At 37.5% G+C, this 19,679-nt stretch overlaps 1 protein-coding gene across 2 annotated transcripts; it reads left to right on the forward strand.

Moving 5' to 3' along the window:
- The first annotated feature begins 4,543 nt into the window (after nt 1-4,543).
- azi2 (5-azacytidine induced 2) lies at nt 4,544-17,452 on the forward strand. Of its 2 annotated transcripts, none has more exons than XM_015016060.1 (8): nt 4,544-4,688; nt 6,184-6,437; nt 7,362-7,478; nt 7,735-7,840; nt 8,470-8,603; nt 9,028-9,092; nt 12,627-12,751; nt 14,988-17,452. In XM_015016060.1, exons 2-8 carry the CDS (start codon nt 6,219-6,221, stop codon nt 15,434-15,436), a joined length of 1,215 nt encoding a protein of 404 aa, XP_014871546.1. In that variant the 5' UTR covers nt 4,544-4,688; nt 6,184-6,218; the 3' UTR covers nt 15,437-17,452. The 2 variants fall into 2 exon arrangements, with proteins under 2 accessions (XP_014871546.1, XP_014871547.1); XM_015016061.1 differs by having other exon boundaries at nt 4,545-4,688; nt 7,735-7,834.
- Nucleotides 17,453-19,679: the final 2,227 nt, after the last annotated feature.

A 19,679-nucleotide genomic window follows, 5' to 3' on the forward strand; every position in this document is an offset into this window, starting at 1 on the left:
GATAAGTACAGCCATGGCCAAAGTTTTGAGAATGATATATTTAGTCTAACAATACATATTTTTATGTTTCTTTGATTGTCCTGGAATATCAATGTTATGATCCTGAGAAAAAACAAAACCCCAGAAAGCACAAATTATTGTATGTCACCATTTTACTCCTGGATTACTGGGAGAAGATAGTCTCTGATTATTTTTGATCCCATTCTTTATAGCTCTGTAGTAGTATTTTTTAGGCAAACTTGTGTGAGATTCAACTCACACAAGTTGTGTGTGGGCTTCTGCCTCCTACATGACTCCTCGTAGCCTTCAACTATTCTTCTTTAGACATTCCTATTCCAGACTGTCCCAGACAGCTTGTAGGGGGCTTCATTAGATGAAGTAGCTTCACCCCATGATCTTCATGTAGTATTTCAGTCGGTGTCCAATGTTGTTCTTGAAGAGAATAGTGTTATTGCGCTGCCCTGTTTGACACCAGGAGAGGGTCCAAAACTTTCCATCGCACAGTGTGTGCATGAAGAGTCATTTTAAGCAATGCATTTTGAAGTAATTATTCTGATCTCCTAATTCATTCACAATAAGTGGCCTGCTCTTTGTTCAAAAAGAGCAGGCCATGGGGCATATTATGTCAAATCTAAAGTTTTGCACATTACACATTACATTATGTCATTCCTTCATCAAAACACACCTGGAGTGTTGCTCTCATTCAAGTTTGAAAAATGCTGGAATACTCTATAGTAACCATTCAGGGGTGCCTAAACACTTGCTAAACAATTTTATCCAAAACTCCTCCTTGGAGCTGTATTCTCCAGCCGAGATTCTGCCCCAAAGAGGATCCATCCCCAACACAGCTCCACCAGACTAGCGGCAACAGCATTTAGCAAATGGAAATTACTTTTCAGTGCAGCACTCCTCTGAACGTTGTAAGCGACTTAACAGAAAAATGTTATTGCCATCACTTCCTGAAGGGGGAGTATCAAAAAGAGCAGGAGCTTCTTACAGAGACAAATATCCAATCTCAAGATGCTAAACTTGAAAGTATTTTTTTTTATGAATTTTACCTAATTTAATTATTTATTATTTAATTTTATTACCTAATTTCTTTTCATCCTATCTCTTTGTATTTGTATAGCAAACCAGAATTAACATCTGTGAAGGACATAGGGATAACTTAATCCCAGAACTTTGCAATAGTTAACTGCTGGAGCGCTAAATGCTTGATTCATACTGGAATCAATGATAAAACAGAAATAGACCCAATGTAGCCTTAAATTAATCACTGCACTTAATATTACAGTGCTTATAAAAAGTACTCACAGGTTTAGATATCTTATCCTTTTAGTACTTCTACAAATTAATCATGATTAATTTTAATTAATTTTCTTGCCAAAAAAAGAACCTCTTTAATGTTAAAGGGAAAACTGACTTCTACAAAATAATGACACTTCACTGAAAATGTGCAACATAAAAGAAGTGATGCACTAATTTGTATGTGTTTGTCATTCTTTTGTAGAAATCCATTTTCACTTTAACATAAATCGTTTTCTGTTGATCACGATTGAATTGTAACAGCAATCAAAACGGTAAAAGATCCAAAGATTAAATAGTTTTAGGCACTGAAAAACTGCAGTTATCTATGCAGAAACTAAGCCTCTTTCGGTCCTACACTGGAAAATACTTGAGTGAGTTTCAATGTTTTACATTGATTTTTTGCTGGCTCACTTTGATGGTAAAGCACATAAAAGATACTGCGAGGCTTAGCCATAAAGGACAGGGAAAGTTGGACTTTAAACAGCTAAGCACCTCCTATTACAAACATCTATAACACTGATCCAATTAAGATTTTACAAACCATTGTTTTTGGGAGCTAAAAATGCCAGTAATCATTGTCACATTACAATAAGAACTTGTGGAATCTGAACAGATCTAGCCTTGCTGAGGAGTGAATATAATAATCTAGCATTAAGTGAGAGCACAATGCAATTAAGTAAGATACATAGATCTGCCTTGGTGAAATAGAAAGTAAAACCAGAAAGGAAACCAGATAAAAAAGAAATGAATGGAGACACACAGAACCATGACAATTTCAAGTTTCCTCAAGGCTATGGTAGTAAGCTAAAATATCTGATTGAGATTTAATAATTATCTGTATCATAGTTAAGTTATTCAGCGTGGTTTGACCATGTATTTGCGTTCCCGCATACCACTTCATGCCATCTGGGTCTGGACGGGGTGGTTTTTGTAAACCAGTCGAGCATCTCCTCTAAGTCTTTCAGAAGCGACTCAGCCTCTGACAACACTGCAACAACAATGAATGAAACCTTTAAGTGGTATCTCCACAATTCATCTTCTTCAACAATCCCACTTAAAATCTTTCGGCACTTTGAAACGTCATGTGACCACTCTGTAGCAAAGCACACAAGAACACTCAGAAGCTTCCACATTATTTTAAAGCCGCCAACAACAACGCAAGCGTTTGGGAGTAAAACACTTCAAACTTTGATGAAATGCCTCTTGTGTTGTGTGATTTATTAATAAAAACTTCTAGCACTCATACACTTTTTAAATAAATGCTAAGCAATATATGTAGGTACGTATGTATGCATCAGCATCGTTCTTTTCTTAGTGCAAACTACGTTGGGAACTGGCATTTGAAAACAAGTTTGAAAGATCAGAACAGCGTCACAGAGGAGGAATGTCAGTCATGAGGATATGAGTTGGATACATCTGATATGTGCCAGAGTTCAACTTACATCGCCGTGTCTTTAAGGCGCACATCTCCAGTTCCTCTTCACATATCGGGCCATTGTTCCCTGCAGGTATTTTTAGTGCAAAATATAAAATATTATTTATGTTACACCACACATCTCACCGTTATTTCAGCAACATGTCTAATTGCCAGGAAGCTGATGACGGCATGCAGCCGAAATGCATCCTATTTTTTTCCCCATCTTAAGACTTTGGGATATTTCAGGAGCGCTGGTTATTCCTGCTTTTCATGTGTCAATAAAAATGGACACATACAGATTAATAATAATCTTTCAAAGGCGTAGCAAGCTAAAGGAAAAAGTTATTTTTAATTATTTTAAAATAATTTTAATCACTGTATTTTAGTACTTCTAATAGGAATATCAAGGAATAAGTCTTTGGGAGAACAAAGTCAAAAGAAGCGAGTGATAGCCACTTGTAGTTTTTGCTTGGTTAGTTTGCACTATCGACTTTTGTTTTTGCAAAAACTTCTATGCATCCATTTATTATCTTCCGCTTATCTGAGTTGAGGAGGCGGAGACAACCGGTCCAGCAGGAAATAAAAATGAGTGTTCAATCAAATCTGAGAAGTATTTGTGATCATTTTATATTGCTTTATATTTTTATATTTACTGTTAAAATGTTCATGAACAAAAAAGTAACATTTAAATTGCGATTTCTCAGTTTTCCAGTACAGCGATAATTTTGTGCAGCTTTAATGCTTGGAAATGGAATTTGTTTAAAAATTGCAAATATTAAGTTGGTTAATAATTTGCCTGAAATCTTTGTTCTGTATCTTATTATAATCATAATGTCGATCAGTTTGGGCTTGGCAAAACCACAAAATCATTCAACCATATAGACATTTCTATTTAAAGAGTATTGGTTGTCGGTACCAATATTGACAATACAGGCCCCGTATTTGTTAGGTATTGGATTTGGTACTGATACCAAGATTTGCTATGACACCTATCACTAATGGGTGGAAAGATATGCAGCAGCACATCAGGAATTTATTTCCTAGCCTTACCTCATCAAAGTAAAAAGAGGTGGAGCTAACACAGCTTGGCCTGCAATCTGGTAAAGGTGAAAAATAAACAACTTTTGAAAAATTCCCAGTTCACATTATTTCATGATGTGCTGCAGCATAAAAATATGAAATAACTAAATAAATACTGAAATAGCTGTGTACTATTTTACCACAAAACATAATTTAATTTTTATGTCTCCCTTTAATTATCAGTGCATAGAATGAGCCGTAACATATTTAACTAATTGTACTTTTTTTATTTCATTAAGACTAACTGAAATTTATGTATTTGGTGGATTGTGTTGGCCCTCCATACCATTACTTATAGTGAAGGAACCACATACAAAATGTGGGTTTTATTAGGCCATTTCAAATGCTAAAACACTGCCATTTCTAAAAAAAAATAAACAACTCAGTTTAGAAATTTATGCCAGCAGAATTTCTCGACAATGCTGTATTTTTTTTTTTTTTTTTTTTTTTTTTTTTTTAATGGGTAACGCTAGCAGCTAGCTGCTTTAGTACGCCTTCATGCTGTTTTAAAATCTGAAACATGTCGTTAAAATATTACTTTTGCGTGTATGTGTGTGTTAATTCAGACTAAACTTACCCTCAATCATACTAAACTACTGACAACAGACGGATGTTAACCTCAGCGTGAAAGTTGTTGCCAAAAACATGTGGTCTCGGACGCCTAAATAAAACTTACGCTTTTATTTTGAAAGGACCTGATCAGTCAAGTGACTCCCGGAAGTTTTTGTTTCCTCACCTGTCAGTTCGGAGCGACCACTTGCGAATGTCTAGCCAGCCTCGTCTCTTTGTGTTTCCCCCCTCTCATATAGGGTCTCTCTTTTTTAGCATAAATGGTAGCTCTATGTGGCCAGCTGATATTTAATTGAGGACAGCTTCTAACACGGTTAGTACGAATCGAGAGTGTACAAATAATGGGCTCATTTTTCATTCACCTAGCCAAAAGACTTTAGCAGAGCTTAGCTAGCTGTTATCATCACAACAGATCGTTCAGGTTTATTTGTGAGAAATGTAACGTTGAGACTCATCATCCCGTGATTGCGTTGTATTCTTCCGCATCATGTAATGGAGCTGTCTGTATTGTTACATGCTGCTTTTTTATTTTGAGATGATTGTTGAACCAAAGCTAACATTATAACGTTAGCAACAGCCTTTGTAAACGAGTTTAACTGATTGTTTACATCAAGATTGAGGCGGTTGCTTGTCCCCATTGTTATAAAGATGCCTTTATTTTTGTTAATGGATAAAATGTTGTCCGTTAGCTTTTCTGTTTTTTAAAGGAAGTTTGATCAAAATGACGCCTCATTTCTCGTCATGGATCACTCACGTTTACTTTCGTTTTCTCTGCTTGTCGGGTTAGCGTTCTCTTTATAACCTCGGAGTCGGATATTAAAAGTAAGCGGCTGTGCTTTTGAGGTTGCTTTCGACTTTTTAGCTGCAATATCCTGCGCATTTGTCATGCTGAAACGTATTTCTATGAAAACAGTTGTCTTTTTATTTGATAAAACTTGGACTATTTGTGTTTGCTGCATCATTGCATGGTGACATCATCAACTAACATTAGCTGCAGTCTGCCTGGTGCTGGCCCATCTGAGGAAGATAACTGCTTTGGACTGCTATAGTTCTTGTTCTGCTCCTTTTGAGAAATTCAGACGCTTAAGCTTAGGTAGATATTTTCTTGGTGGGATGTTTGACTTTTTTTATTATGAAGAAAACCACAAAATGATAACAGTTTCTGTGTCAAGACAGTAATTACTAAGTTTTCTATTTTCCAGGCAAGAAGAGAGCATACTAGAGGTGCTTCGGTCATAGATCAGAATTGGGCATGTCTGGTTTTTCAGGTCAAATACTAAAGAGTTTGAATTTCCACCTTGTTTGGTGTATAAGTACATCTACCTACAGCATTTAGTTGCCACTTTAAAAATTAGAATCACATGAGAATAATTCAAACATGAGTTCATTAGATATAATCTGATGCATATAATCACATGGTTCTGGATTAATACCCCGTATAGTTTAAGAATATAAAAAATTCCTTTAAATTGAGGTCTATTAAAAAAAAAGTTATGAAACTGACTGCACCATTTCATGCCTGAAAAGATCAGGTACAAAACAACCAATACTTTAAAACTGTAAAATAGTGACCATAATCCTAATATTCTAGTTAATATTTTTTTTCTGTTGGATTTAAAACTACTATTTCAATCAAAGAACCTTCTATACATTTTTCTCTTTATCGATTTTAGTTCTTGGAAGCGGAAAAAAAAACCTAAATCATCAGAGATGAGCTCATTATTGGTCAAGAAAAACCCGTCTGGTGTTGTATATGTAGATATTTCACAACAAAAGTAAACTAAAACTGTGCCTGCCATCTTTCTCAGGTCTTCCCGTCTAAGGACTAGGCCTCTGTCAAGACATGGAGCCCTTGGCAGTAGACGATGACATTTGCATCCTTAAGCACGAGACGGCCTACACGCCCGCTGGAGAGAGCCCGGTGTCTGTGTGTGCCGGCGATGAGTCCGTTGCCTCTCACTTCGCCTTGGTCACTGCCTACGAGGACATAAAGAAGAGGCTCAGAGACACGGAGCGGGAGAACACTTTGCTGAAGAAGAGGGTGAAGCAGTTAGAGGAAAAGGTAGGGATGGAAATATTTAAAAATAGCTAAAACTATACTATTATTATGTGCTGCCTGAAAAGTGTCTATTTGAAGTGTCAAGTCATGCAAGAGATACAAACTCATAGCATGATGCTAGTATGATACTGTTTCACCACAGTGACGGGGGTTTTCATGGTGAGGTTTGGTGGGAGTGCTTTTCATGTCAGGCAGAAAATTCAGTTTTGGCCTCAGCTGAGCAGAGCACATTCCTCCATGTTTGCTGTTCCCCCTACATGGCTTACAGAAAAGTCTTTATAAATCTGGCTGTAAGTAAGAAGAAAGTTATGACCTCAGCACTCCGGCCGACCAGCTCTGCAAATCTCTGCTGCTTCGTCAGAGTGACTCAAAGCTCAAAGCTTGGAATGATTTTTTGTAACATAACTACTCCTTAATCTTCTCCACAATGTTATCCCTGACATGTCGGTTGACTTTGTCGGATTTCACAATACCACTGATCAGAACGTTACACGTAGTAGTGATTCTTGTGCTGAGCTCCTAGTGTGAAACGTATGCCAAGCGAACAATGCTCGCTGTTATGCTGATGCATTCTTCAGGTATGTTATACCGGTTCAGTCCTTCGACGGCGTTTTATGCTTCAGGCTTGCAAGTCACAGACAAGTAGAAGTCGGGAAGTGCAGGTGAGAAAAATCTAGGTGTGTGAAAACAAGCTAACATTTTAGAGAGGTTTGCTTAGCGTTAGCATAGTCTGTTTGGAAAAGACGAAATAAATAGAAGCTTGAGTTTGACTGCTGCGCCCGGTATCGGCATCAAAGTAAAAGAAAAATATCTCAAGGTCCTGTCACAGACGTTTCATTAAAACCCCAAGAATGTCTATCAGCTTGGAAAATAAAGGCTGCTGTGTTTCTCTTCTTCAATATTGGACATTATTTTTCTTCACTGTAGCTCTTCAGGCCAGAGGCTCCTCCATCAGAGGGACCCCATTATGTGAACAAGGCCTTCAGCGCTTACAGAGGAATCTACATCGAGAAGGAGGACCTGCAGATGGAGCTTAATAAGCTGGTCTGTTTTTTCATTTAAAGCCCTAATAAGCTAACTTTCTATTTTCATGTTGTTTACATAAAGAAAGTGAACAAACCCTGCGTACTATTACGTTTACATTGATTAAAATGTATTTTTTTCTTGTATTGTGTCAGAACAGTGAGAGCAGAGAGCCCCTCTATATACTAGACAATGTTGGACTGAGAGACAGAATTTGGTGCATTGGTATTGATGCTGACTCGTCACCTCACTGCCTTTTTCTTTCGTTCTGTGTCAGAAAAAGGAGAAGAGCGAGAGTGAGAGGTTGCTGACGGAGCAACTCCAAGCCAAAGAGTTAGAGCTACTTCAGCTGAGGACTGAGATGGAGACCACCCAAGGTACAGGTAGAGCACACGGGCCCGCTCTCTCCTCCACATACACAACCAAAGCAGAAACCGGATCAGAAATGCTACGCGTTTGACGCAGAGAAAAGTAATGTTGTGCACCGTCTGTTTGCCTTTAAAAATGAGCTCGTATGAGGCACGCAGAGGTAAACACAGTAATCTGTCACGAGATGTTATAATATGTGATGTCTGATTTTGGTTGGTTGTTGAGGGCCCAGTTTATTCCGAAGGTCATGTCACAGTGATACCATCAAAACCACATTTTTTACTATTCTTGTTTTGGCACACTTGGATGTTGTTTGGTTTTTCGAGATGTGTTTATATATGTGATTTGAGTTTGAAATGTGTTTTCAATATTTTAAAATGATTTAATTTCTGATTTAAAACTGCCTTTAAAGGTTAAAATTGGATTAAAGGGTTATTGAAATAATTTTTGTAGTAATTTTTTTAAGTTGTCAAGTTTTTTTTTAATTGAAACAAGGCTAGTTTTTTTTTTAACATGTAAGTTAATACTTTAAGCTATTCAATTTGTCTTTTTGTAGCATTAGAAATAAAATATATAAATGTGCCAANTGTTTTACTTAATTAAAAATAATCTGAAAATTGTTTTTTGTTGGCTTTATTTCCAGTGATGAAGAGCCTAAACAGCCCTCAGGACTGCTGGCAGATGGAGAGAGTCGACACGGAGCTGCAGATCCGCAAACTGCAGGAAGACCTCGACAGGGTTATGCTGGAGAACAGCCGGCTGCTGGAGAGAAGCACGGTGAGTGAGGACAGGGGCAGACAGTAGTGGACAGGAGAGGATGCTGAAGTAACACTAAGAAAATAAGTAAAGTAGAAAAAAGCACCTATGAAGAGCGGGTTACACCGCAAAACTGTGTAGGTGTTGATAGAAGGACAGAAGGGATAGAAGATCTAGACTGACACATGGAGAGAAATAGAAATACATTTAAATATCACATTTTACCCAAAAGCAGGTAAGAGAAGGCAAGGACACAGTGAAGGCTGTTTCTACGTCCTCAGTACAGAAAACAGTTTATTTCCGCTGTGTTGCCTTCTATCAGTGCATAGACTGTATAAAACATGTTATTATTACTTTTATATATATATATATATATATATATATCCTTTAGCCAGTTGTGTTTGATTATTTAAAGTTTTTTCTTATCTTCTAACCTCTGTTTCAGGAGGAATCACAAGGCCTTAATGGACCAGACTTGAACCAGACATGTGATGGAAAGCATAGTTCAAGGTAGTCTCTTAAGTTTTGATATTATTATCCAATCTTAAACATTTTTTTATGCGATTACAAACTATAAATGTAACATTTGGCAAAAAAAAAAAAAAAAAAAAAAAAAACCCTTCATACATATATTCTGATGTTTGTGTGATAAACCTACACAAAATGAAATACGGTTTTCAAATTAGGTCTGAAGTTTGACCTAACATTTGCATGATGCTGGTACCATCATGTTTCACCGTTAAAATACTGTGTTCAGGATGATATGCAGAGGGAGGAGGGGGTTTTTTTTGTTTTGTTTTTTTTTTTGTTTTGTTTGATTGTTGTTGTTTTTTTAACCACACCTGGTGTTTGAATCATGTAAACCAAATGATTCATTAACGTTTTCTCAGCATCACACTAATGAATTATTTTGTGTTGGTTGAAGAAAAAAGAACTACTGAAATTCACTAAACTGTGGCTGTAACATTACAAAATCTGATGAAGTCCAAGGGGTATGAAGACTTTTGCGTAATTTAAGTTAAATATTAACATCCATTTTTCCGACATGTAATTATATCAGCAGTAAAAACGTTACCCTATTTGAGTTTCTGCTTTTTTAAATTTTCCATCACAAACACACACTGTTTGTGTAAGCTACAGCTGGATTACATGTTGTACATTCTGATTATCTTGAAAACAAGTTGTTTTTTTTTTTTTTTTTTTTCTTCAGATTGTTAGATACGCTAGTCATGCAAACTAAGGAGACTATGATGCCCACATATTTTCAGGAAAATTCAGGAATAAATTTTAATTTCTTAACTTTTTTTATGCAAGTTAAGAAACCTAGTTTATATAAGCAAATATAGTTAACTGAATGATTGCTGAACCCATAAACTCCCACCTGCTCATATTTTAGATGCCTTGCACACTTTGTATCTTGCTGCTTCAGTGTGAAATAATATTTAAAATGACATCATTGCTGTTACTGTGTAGCATATGTTTAATTCATTCATTCACTGCTTTTAGCTAAAACCCTACACATATCCTTTAAAATAGATATAAAGAAAGGAATTATCATTATTACAGTATTCTGTGTAAGCCATCTCTTGCTGTGCTTTCACAGTTGAGTGTACTTGTCCTGTTTGGCCACTAGAGGAGGGTGCCGTGTAATACACATCACATTCTGCAAAGCAGTCTGTTCAGCTCTGAAGCTCCTCAGCATTTAGTTAGATCATAATGAGCATCTTATCAAATTTTAAGCTTTGGTTTTAATAATGTCTTTCTGAGATTTTAACGTCAGTTAATTTCTCTTCACATACGTGGGTTCCCTGTAGGTTTTTTTTTCTTTTTCTTTTTCTTTTTTCAGACAATGAATGTAACAAAAACAACAACAAAAAAACATTTTTTTGTGCATTAATGACATGGAAATTTAGATTCCAGAGTAAATTTCTACAACTAAAAGTCCTTAAATCTTTGAAAAGCTTGGACAGTTTTATGTTAAAGCACTTAAATAACACAGGAACAAAACCACCTTAAAGAAATGTAGTGTTTTTTTTTTCTCTCTTTCAGATTTAATATCAAAGCATAAAATATCATTGGAGGTTAAATAACCTCCAATGACTAATTGGAGGTTATTTAAATTTGTTGATGTATGTCCTCGAAGGCTTGCCATAATTAAGCATATTTTCAGTTATTTAAAATTACCTTTCAAGTTTGCTCAGGATATGTATTCATCCTTTGTGATTTTATTTCTGAAAAATAAGTCAAATATAATTAGAATATAATTTGGCTTATGCATAGAAAAATATAAAGCCATCAGACTGTTCCTCATTGCTGGTGACACAAACTATTTCACTTTTGTACTTTTTAGGTATGTTTGCCATTTTTATTGTTTTTGATCTGTCAAAGATCAGAAAAAAAAACATGTTCTTTATTTGCACTTGTAGAGGTTTTTATGCCAAAGGTTCTAGCTTTTGTAAGCTGAGGTGATCAGATGCTGATACCAAAAGTGAAGAGACCAAGTAGAAAGTTCATTCCGGGCCTGCAGCAAAGACAGAGCTTCCTCCTAAGAAGGTTGCAAATGCAAATGTCAGGCTATTTCTGCTAAAACCTAATAGTGAAGGAAAACAACTTTGCCTTTCATTGTTTTTGAAGCTGTTTCATCTTGTTTTTTGTTTCAGTTTCTGTGTTTACTTTTGACTCACAGGTGGTTGGCGGCTCATAAGTTGTAATCAGAATAATTCTACTCAGAATTAGTCTCACATTTCTCTGACCTCCCCATGTATGCGTCGGATGTTTCAGTTGTTCTTCATAAATTGTTTGCCTGTTTAACAAATAAGTGATATTATTTGGTCTCACGTTCCCAACCCTTACAATCTGTGGTCAGTTAAAGCATTTTGTTTAGTGTAGATGGCTTATATCAATCCACTCTTAAATTATTTTTACATTTACAGTTTAAACTAAGAGTAGGGCTGTTTTTTTTATTTTTATTTATTAATATTGTTTTTGCATATTTTCACAAACATGAAAAGTAGTCAAATGTAAAAAAAAAATACATGTGTTTTGTTTTGTGCATTTACTATTTACAAATTTGACATTATTTATGTCAATAGATCCCTAAAATAATGTGTCAGTTTTCTTCATATATTGAAGAAAGCATATTATAGTGCAATGGAATTATGATAAGAGTGGAAAAAAATAAAAGGTAGGCTCCTTAAAGAAAAAATTAACAAAGTCTGGAATTATTATAATCTTACTGACAACTGAGATGAATGAAGAACATGCATTTTTTTTTAAAAATACCTTTTTATCACATTTAAATTCCATCCAGTGGGTTAAAACCACTCAAAATTGGTCGTGTGAAAATTCAAACATGCATTTATAAATGTATAGCATTCCTAATGTTTTAAAAATGAAGAATGTTAAGTTAATTTCTTTTGTTAAATAGCCATGAGTGAAAATACTTGTGTGACTTTATTAAGCGCGCTTCTGTGAAGTTGTACTGCTGATTTGTTTTGTTTGGGTACTTTAAGGGCACCATAATGTATGAGTTATTTCATGTTTTTTTTTTGTTTTTTGTTTTTTTAACTATTCGTGTCGTGTTGTTGAATAAACAACACAACACGACACCCACATCTCCTCACTGTTGTAGGTGAGGAGTTGTTTTATCTCAGAATCTCTGAGCTTCTACGAAAATGTTTCTGATTAACGTGAACTTCTGCTGCGAGTCGATTATCCTCAGTGCAAGCACAGTCGCTGATGGTGTTAAATGTGTCAGCGAAGAGACAAGTCATTCAGCAGAGACACAGTTATCACAAAGAAAGGCACTCCAGCAGCAGGCCATCGCATGAATAATTTAATTAAGCTTCTTTTATGTTTTTTTTCTAGCCGTATTCCTCCTTTAGGAAGCTGTTTAAATCGTGAAAAAGCATCCCCCCCCCCCCACTCCTAATCTTAAAGACAAAAGGTTTTCCTCATTTTATCGCTGGTCCACAAGACGCTTCCTGTCATGATGTTTCTGACTCCACCGTGTGGTTTAAACTCGACGTCCCATCCGATCCGCAGGGAAAGGAACGTCCAGCAAACGTACGCAGCTTTGTGCTGCGAAGTCACCCGTCTCCAATCAGAGATGAGGCTCCAGACGAGCCTGGTTAGGAAGCTCCGGCCACTGATCGGCGAGACGAGACAAGGTGAGCAACGTGCGCGCACACACACACACACACACACACACACACAGAGGAAGAAGGCGTATTTTATCCACACCATTCCATGTTTGAGTATCTGTGCACCGTAGGTGATATCCTACATCTCCGCTCCCCTCACTCATCTTCACACCACCCTCAGTGTTGCAAGAGAGGATAAGCTCAGCTTTCACAATGTTGATAAGATAATTATACCTTTAATGCCTGTGCAGGAGAGATATTTATTTATTTTTATTTTTTTGGACACATCCAATTTAGGGGAAAAAATTATGCGTAATTTAAGTCAAATTTTCTGTTCAGAATTTATCAATGAAATAAGTATCAGAACATTAGAAGATCTGACATTTTTAAAGTGAATTTATGTTTTGTCCAGACGTCTTTTTGTATTTAAGCACTCACATTTGAAACTTCTCGAAACAGAAACTAAAACTAAATAAATACATAAATCAATCAATCAAAGGAAGCGGATCACTGCTGCATCTGTCTGATTTTCCAAAACTAAGTTCTGCTCGCTAAAAAGCGGCCCGCGTCTTGTTTCAGTTTCTGCAGAGGTGTCATGAGACACAAGGTACCACTCAAACTTACTGAAACGCTTTAATAAAAGACATTATGAAAACGGTTTGCTCCCTTGCTCCCCTCATTCCACACGGCCGCCAGCTGCCATTACCTCTGTTGTCGAGTGACGGGAGAGAAGGAGGCCAGGAGGTGGAAAATTAGAACCAAATACAGCAGGAAAATAAACCTTGCTGCATTTATCCCACCGAAAAACAGAGAGGTCTTGTGGCTCGGACGAGGCGGATGGAGTGAAAGAAGCGAAAAAAGGCAGAAAGGGGGAGGAGAGTGTGCTGTGTTATTTATTCACTCATTCTGTGCATCTGTATTCTTCTAATGTTCCTCCTTTGGAATCACTTTTATTCAAATCCTAGACTCAGGAGACCATCTCATGGAAGCATAGCAGGGCAGAGATGGATGGATATATGATGTGTGGATGAAGAGAGGTATGGCAAAATTAATAACAAAGGAAAACAGTTGCACAGTGAGTCTCATTTAAACTTCAATATTTGCCCAAGGTGGTGATTCGAAATCAAAGCCGTGGTGTGTGTTTCAGATCACAATCTGATTTGTGTATGGAGACGCTGTCCGTATAGAGACAGGTGGCTTTGTCTATGCAGGGAGGTTGGGAAAAAAAAGAAAGAAAACAAGAAGCTGAAATATTTATTTTAATATTTTATAATATATGCAGATATTTCATAGTAGCAGTGCTTAAAGTAATATGAACAACATAATTTGTGTCTGAGTGTTATATTAAAATGTCTTCCAGTATTAAAATGTTTGCATTCACTCATTATTGCCATGAATTTCTTTTTTTTTCTTTTTTTTTTTCTTTTTTTTTCTAATCCAGAATAATCACACAGCAAGCAACTTAAGTGACGTTTAAAACCAAGAGTTGGGTGAAAATATTTGAGTTTATTATGGATTTTCTCACATCTACACAGGCTTATATGCATACGGACTCCAGTATAGTCACACACCCACATTTACATTTCATTTAGCAAGATCCAGAGAAACTACAAGGTTTTGTTACATCAATAATACATTTCGGATGGCTGTTTGACCGCTCTTCCTATTCAAGACGGTAGAGGTCATCTAAACGTGTGGGTTCGCTGTTGTAGACCCTGCTGTTTCCCAAATTTTCACTAAATGGATTGGTAGCCAACTTTTGGCTAAGTGCATGGCCAAGGGGCACATCAACATATGGGAGGAAAGAAAATCTGCAATAAATTCAAAATGTTTACCCAGTTCTTGTTTTTAAAGATTCTTATTGCTGTACATTGTGCAATTATCCCGCCATTCCTAAACAGACAGGCCAAAAACATCAGTAAGGCCTCAAATTAATATGACATTAATAGCCATAATGTGTGTATGTAAACTCCTAACAGAGACTATGCAAGGTGTAAAACTACAGGTCTTGGTATAATACACCAAAACAATCTCAAAACATTCAAATATTTCTGAGCTAAATCTCCTACTTAAATATCCTAAAAATTTTATTGAATAAAGAGGAAAGCTGATTTATCGGTTTTCATTACTGACCTTGCCACCGTCATTCCATATGTTTTTATAAGTTCTCAAATGATAATTAAAAAAAAAACAACAACCATTTTTTCATCCCTCAGCTCTTTTTCTCTCTCACTGTTATCTCTCCAAACCTTTCTCCCTCCAGCTGCTTCTACCGTCCCTGTCCAGTGTCTGGACGACGTGGAAAAGAATAACAACAACCTCCCAGTCATTCGGGCCCCAGGGCCCCGCCCCCCTAGCGCCCCGCCGGTCCCCTCGTGCTCCGGCCGTCCTTGTCCCGCTGTCGGCGGCCCGCCCGCCGGCCCCCCTCTGCCAGACAGCCTGAGGGAGGACTGCTGGTACAACGGGCCCTGGCCCTCCCAGAGCTGTCTGGTGGAGGCGCTGGTCGGCAGCGAGGCCTGCGCCGTGGTGCTGCCACCGCCCCCCCTGAATCAGGCCTCCCTGGACGACAGCTCACGCTCCTTCCCCAGCCCCCCCAAGCCCACTGACGCCATGTTCTGGGAGGGACACTCCAACGGATCCAATTCGTCGTCGTCACTGGGAAACTTCACTCCAATGAGCCCCCCCAGTGCTGAGTGGGCCAAGCCGTATTGATTAGACTGACGAGTAACAACACGGCAGAAACAACAAAGGGACCGACGAAGTCTCCAGCTCGGCCACACAGCTACCACCTAACCTGCCTTAAGCTAATTTAGCCACTCGGTGGTGGTGAACTGGTTTGGACCTGCTTGTTGTGGGAACCGAATAAGGCCAGAGGAGGTCCTTTGAGGTAAAAACTGTCGTCTCCGCACGCCGCATCGGTGAACATATCCGACTTTACAGAGAAACATCCGACCCTTGACAGAATCCAACTCATATCTCCATTTGTATGTGTCCTTGTACACACATGCATTAGTGTGTGCAGGCATGCATACAGGCAGTTTAATTTGAGTGTTTGTGGGTGTAAATGCACATAAAACAGCGTGCCTGTGAATGCAGAAACGGTGTGTGTGTGTGTGGGCCTCTTCTGCCTGCCTTTTTCATGGTAATAAACCTAATAGGGCTCAGAGGGGCCTCCTTTCTCCACACATCATGGCCCCGGATCACTAGAGCCACAACACTGTAGTAGAGTTTGTATAATTGTACCTTTGCAATGCAATTTCTTTTTCTTTTTTTTTTATACATTGGATCAATGTAAATTGTACAAGGTATGTAGCCCCTGTTCGTCTCATCGTGTTATGGAGATGTGTAGGAATGAAGGCTTTTGTACAGTGATGGAAGACGGACATATAGGAGCAAAAGTAGATTTTTTTTTCTTCCAAATTTCAGCAGCTACCAAATTAAAACTGACCTATTTGCATCCAAAAATTACTTTTCATTTAAGGCCTTAACGTCGTATTTTGAAGTTCTGCTTGTGCGCACTGCATCTCTCTGGAGATTTTACGTATAAAGAGATTTTAAGTATCATGTTTCACCAACCTGCCTCCTTAAATTCGCCTGTGATTATTTTATTGAAGGAGAATTTGATGGGGTGGAGTTCTCGGTTGTACCTCGAATGTGCATCGCTGTTTGGTTGGCCGCTAAAGACCCCTACACTCCTCTTCAATCTTAAAGGGCAAATATCATTTTTACAACTTTTCCATTGTGTTCAAGTTTGTAGATCATAATACGAACAGTAGTGCTAAGCTCAAGGCATCCAAGAAGGGGACCAAAAGTTGCCGGAGAGTGAACACTGTACATTTATTTTCAATGCAAAAGTAGTTATAGTGAAGGCTGCAGCTTGGTTTTAAGTTCATGAAGTGATTCGTGTGTTTATTTACTCCAGTGAGTGAGGAGGAAGTCAGGAGAAATGTTCTCGGAAAGCAGTAGCTTGAAGACCTATCAAACCGGCATCCTACCCTGGAATTTAAAAACACCGTTGCATTCTTGATCCAGTGGGAAAGTAGTGGAGTACATTTATTTGAGTACTGTACTCAAGTACATGTTTGTCCACCTTTGCTTGTAATCCACCACAGTGGCAGATGACCTCTGATTAAACTGTAAATTGAAACACTAAAATTGTGGCAGCATTAAGATTAATTTGATGACTAGTTGTGAGATAATTGCTCTGGTTTCCATCAACCTTGTAAATCTTGTTTTGCAAAGGAAACATCGTTAAGCCACAATAGCCTGCTTTATTGTAGCGAGGTCTGTCTATGCAGGTCTCATTTTTCTTCACATAATCAGTCAGCTTCACTGTTGAGAGTTTTAGCTCACTACATGTATGAGCCAACTGTGTGAGGACATAGTTTGCAGCTAAGGCTAATTATCATAAACATGCTAGGGGATATCTCTGGACAAAGCAGTTACTGATTTCAAACGATTTGCCAACATTAACAGACATGTTGTACTGACAGAGAGCACAAAATGTAAGATTTTCAATTCAGGAAAGCATTTCCCAAGTCCAGTAAACTTTATGCTCACAAATAACAGCTGTAGTCACTGTGGTGGTCTGTCTGCTTACTCTCTTCTCTCAGGTTTGTTTTTTTGTTTCTAGCTCTATTTCCAATATGTCAATATTTTCCAAATGCTGGGTCAACAGAGAGACTTCTTGATGTTTACTTCCACTTAGCTCACTCTTCGATGCACAGATGATCTTTGTAGAGTGCTCTCTCAATTTTTTTTCTGTGTTGCCAATAAGTGGTCGCTTATCTATTCCACCTATTTCTTCTTGAAAGGTATTTTTGTATGAAGAAATCACTCTGGTTTTCTTTATCCAACAGCAACCCTTCATACATGATCATCATTTGCGTGCGTCTCTCAATTCCTGCTTAAGAGAAAGGCGAGACTACAAAGTCTTTTTTTTTTTTTTTTTTTTAAATTGCTTTGAAAAAGCTGTTTTTTTTTATTTTTCAGTTTTTAATTTTATGACTCTTAAATATGATATTTGCCCTTTAACATCTGAGACTAGCTTTGTGAATATTATGAAAGTGTATCTAATCTTTGCACTGTGCTCTTGTTAATGTTGCTGTTAAATTAAGAGAAGTGTGGAGGCGATTTCTATGAGGCAAGTCTAAAACAGGTGTACAAATACAGACGTGGGGGAGCATAAGAAACAGAATGTGCATATCTGTATAAATGTAAATGGTGGGCTTCAGTACTTTGCCAAATGTGATTCTGCACTTCATTCTTTTTGTATCGGTTTTTTTCCTCCCTGGACACCAAGACCTCTGATTTGATTGAGAGCCATCTGTGATGGTGGAAAGACAATAACTTGATAACCTTAAGAAATGTGAGCTGGGACTGGGAAAAAAGGGTGCACAAATCCCCATGGTTGTTAAAATTTTTGCTTTTTTTTTTTTTTTTGCAATTATCTTCAATCAATTTCAAAACTTTTTTTTTTCTTAAATTTTTATTAAAATGTTATTTTACAGCTGGACTTTCATACTTCCCGAAACAATTTGCAAACCAAAATGCAATGTATAGTAGATATGGATTATATTTTAGACTTACCACACTTCAGACTGTTTGTAAATATGATTACATAAATAAATGAATGAAAGCTACCCGCTGCGTGCTGCTCTCTGTTCCCATCTGCGGCCGTTGGTGAGTTAAGATACTGCAGCGCTAAAAACGTAAAGGCTTTGCTGCTCTATAAACATTGAAGAAACTCTTAGCAAATCCTTGCATTTCTAAAATATGACTGTAAGAAATCGAAAATTGCACCCACGACATGTTTTTTGTTTGTTTGTTTTCGGGGGGGGGGGGAGTTGTGTTGCGTCCGATTTTCAAGTTTCACACGTAGCCACTTGCCGTTCTCTTGCCGGAAACATGACGTATTTTGACATGCCACTTTTGAAGATGTGCTAACATGGACACGTAGCACCTATAAAGCATCAAAGATATGTTCAGTGCTTTGCAAAAGCATTAATACCCAGAGAGACACACATGTTGCAACCACAAACTTCGGTGAACTGGAATTTTCATGCATTTGTACCGAACCCCTCCCCCGTTGCTGTTACAGCGGCAAGGTTTCTAGGCAATATGTCTACTTGCTTTACAAAGAGAGTGAAAGTTTGCCCATACATCTTTGTAAAACCGCTCACCATCAGTCAGCGTGTTGGTAAATGGCAATGTTTAACGCTTAATTCTTAACTGTTTAATTTTTCTTTGAATTTAGCTCTTGGCTTCTACCGCATGTACAGGCTTTGATCTAAAGTCAACCACTCTGTTGTAATTCCGTCTAATTAGGAACAACCTTACCCTAAAAATGTAGCCTCTGCGCTCGAAGATATTTGCTTCCTAGATTTTCTGTATGTAGTTCTATCCATCAAAACAAACTTCCGCAGAGCACAATGCTACAGCCCCCATGGTTTATTATAGACACGGTGTGCTCAGGGTGATGTGGAGAATTAGTTTCTATTATGGCTTTCTTTTTTTACAACTTCAATTCAGGGCAATTAACAGTCATCATTTGGACATCTGACATTTGGACATTTGGAAGATTCAGGTCATTAAAACCCTAACTATTCCAGTCATATGAAGTTTGTGATTCAGCCAAAATGCTCAGTCATGCTTAGCTTTGTCCTAGGTTAACTATGATTTGCCTTGTTCAATACCAAAAATAAAGTTTAATTAATTAATTAATACAGTTTATGAAACTTTAAACTTTTTTAAAAATCAGATTGTTAATGGAAATTGAAACATGATTAGTACCTTGGCATCTTCAATTCCAAATCATCTTCTTCTCTGGTATTGTCTTTCTTTCGGCCCAGTCGGGGCATCGACTGTTTAAGTCCATTATCTCAACATTTTTTTAACTAAAAAAACATTCATTAAATAGTCATATTTACAAATATCTCTACCTATAATCTAATTT

Source organism: Poecilia latipinna, unplaced genomic scaffold (genome assembly GCF_001443285.1).
Source record: "Poecilia latipinna isolate Pla-1442-1.1 unplaced genomic scaffold, P_latipinna-1.0 Scaffold1978, whole genome shotgun sequence".
In the NCBI taxonomy this organism is placed as follows: Eukaryota; Metazoa; Chordata; class Actinopteri; order Cyprinodontiformes; family Poeciliidae; genus Poecilia; species Poecilia latipinna.

Excerpts from the sequence above, each read along its gene's own strand:
- azi2 (XM_015016060.1), top strand. The coding sequence starts at position 6,219 with ATGGAGCCCTTGGCAGTAGACGATGACATTTGCATCCTTAAGCACGAG. Across the intron at positions 6,438-7,361 it reads TGAAGCAGTTAGAGGAAAAG|CTCTTCAGGCCAGAGGCTCC; the intron begins GTAGGGATGGAA and ends TCTTCACTGTAG. Across the intron at positions 8,604-9,027 it reads GGCTGCTGGAGAGAAGCACG|GAGGAATCACAAGGCCTTAA; the intron begins GTGAGTGAGGAC and ends CCTCTGTTTCAG.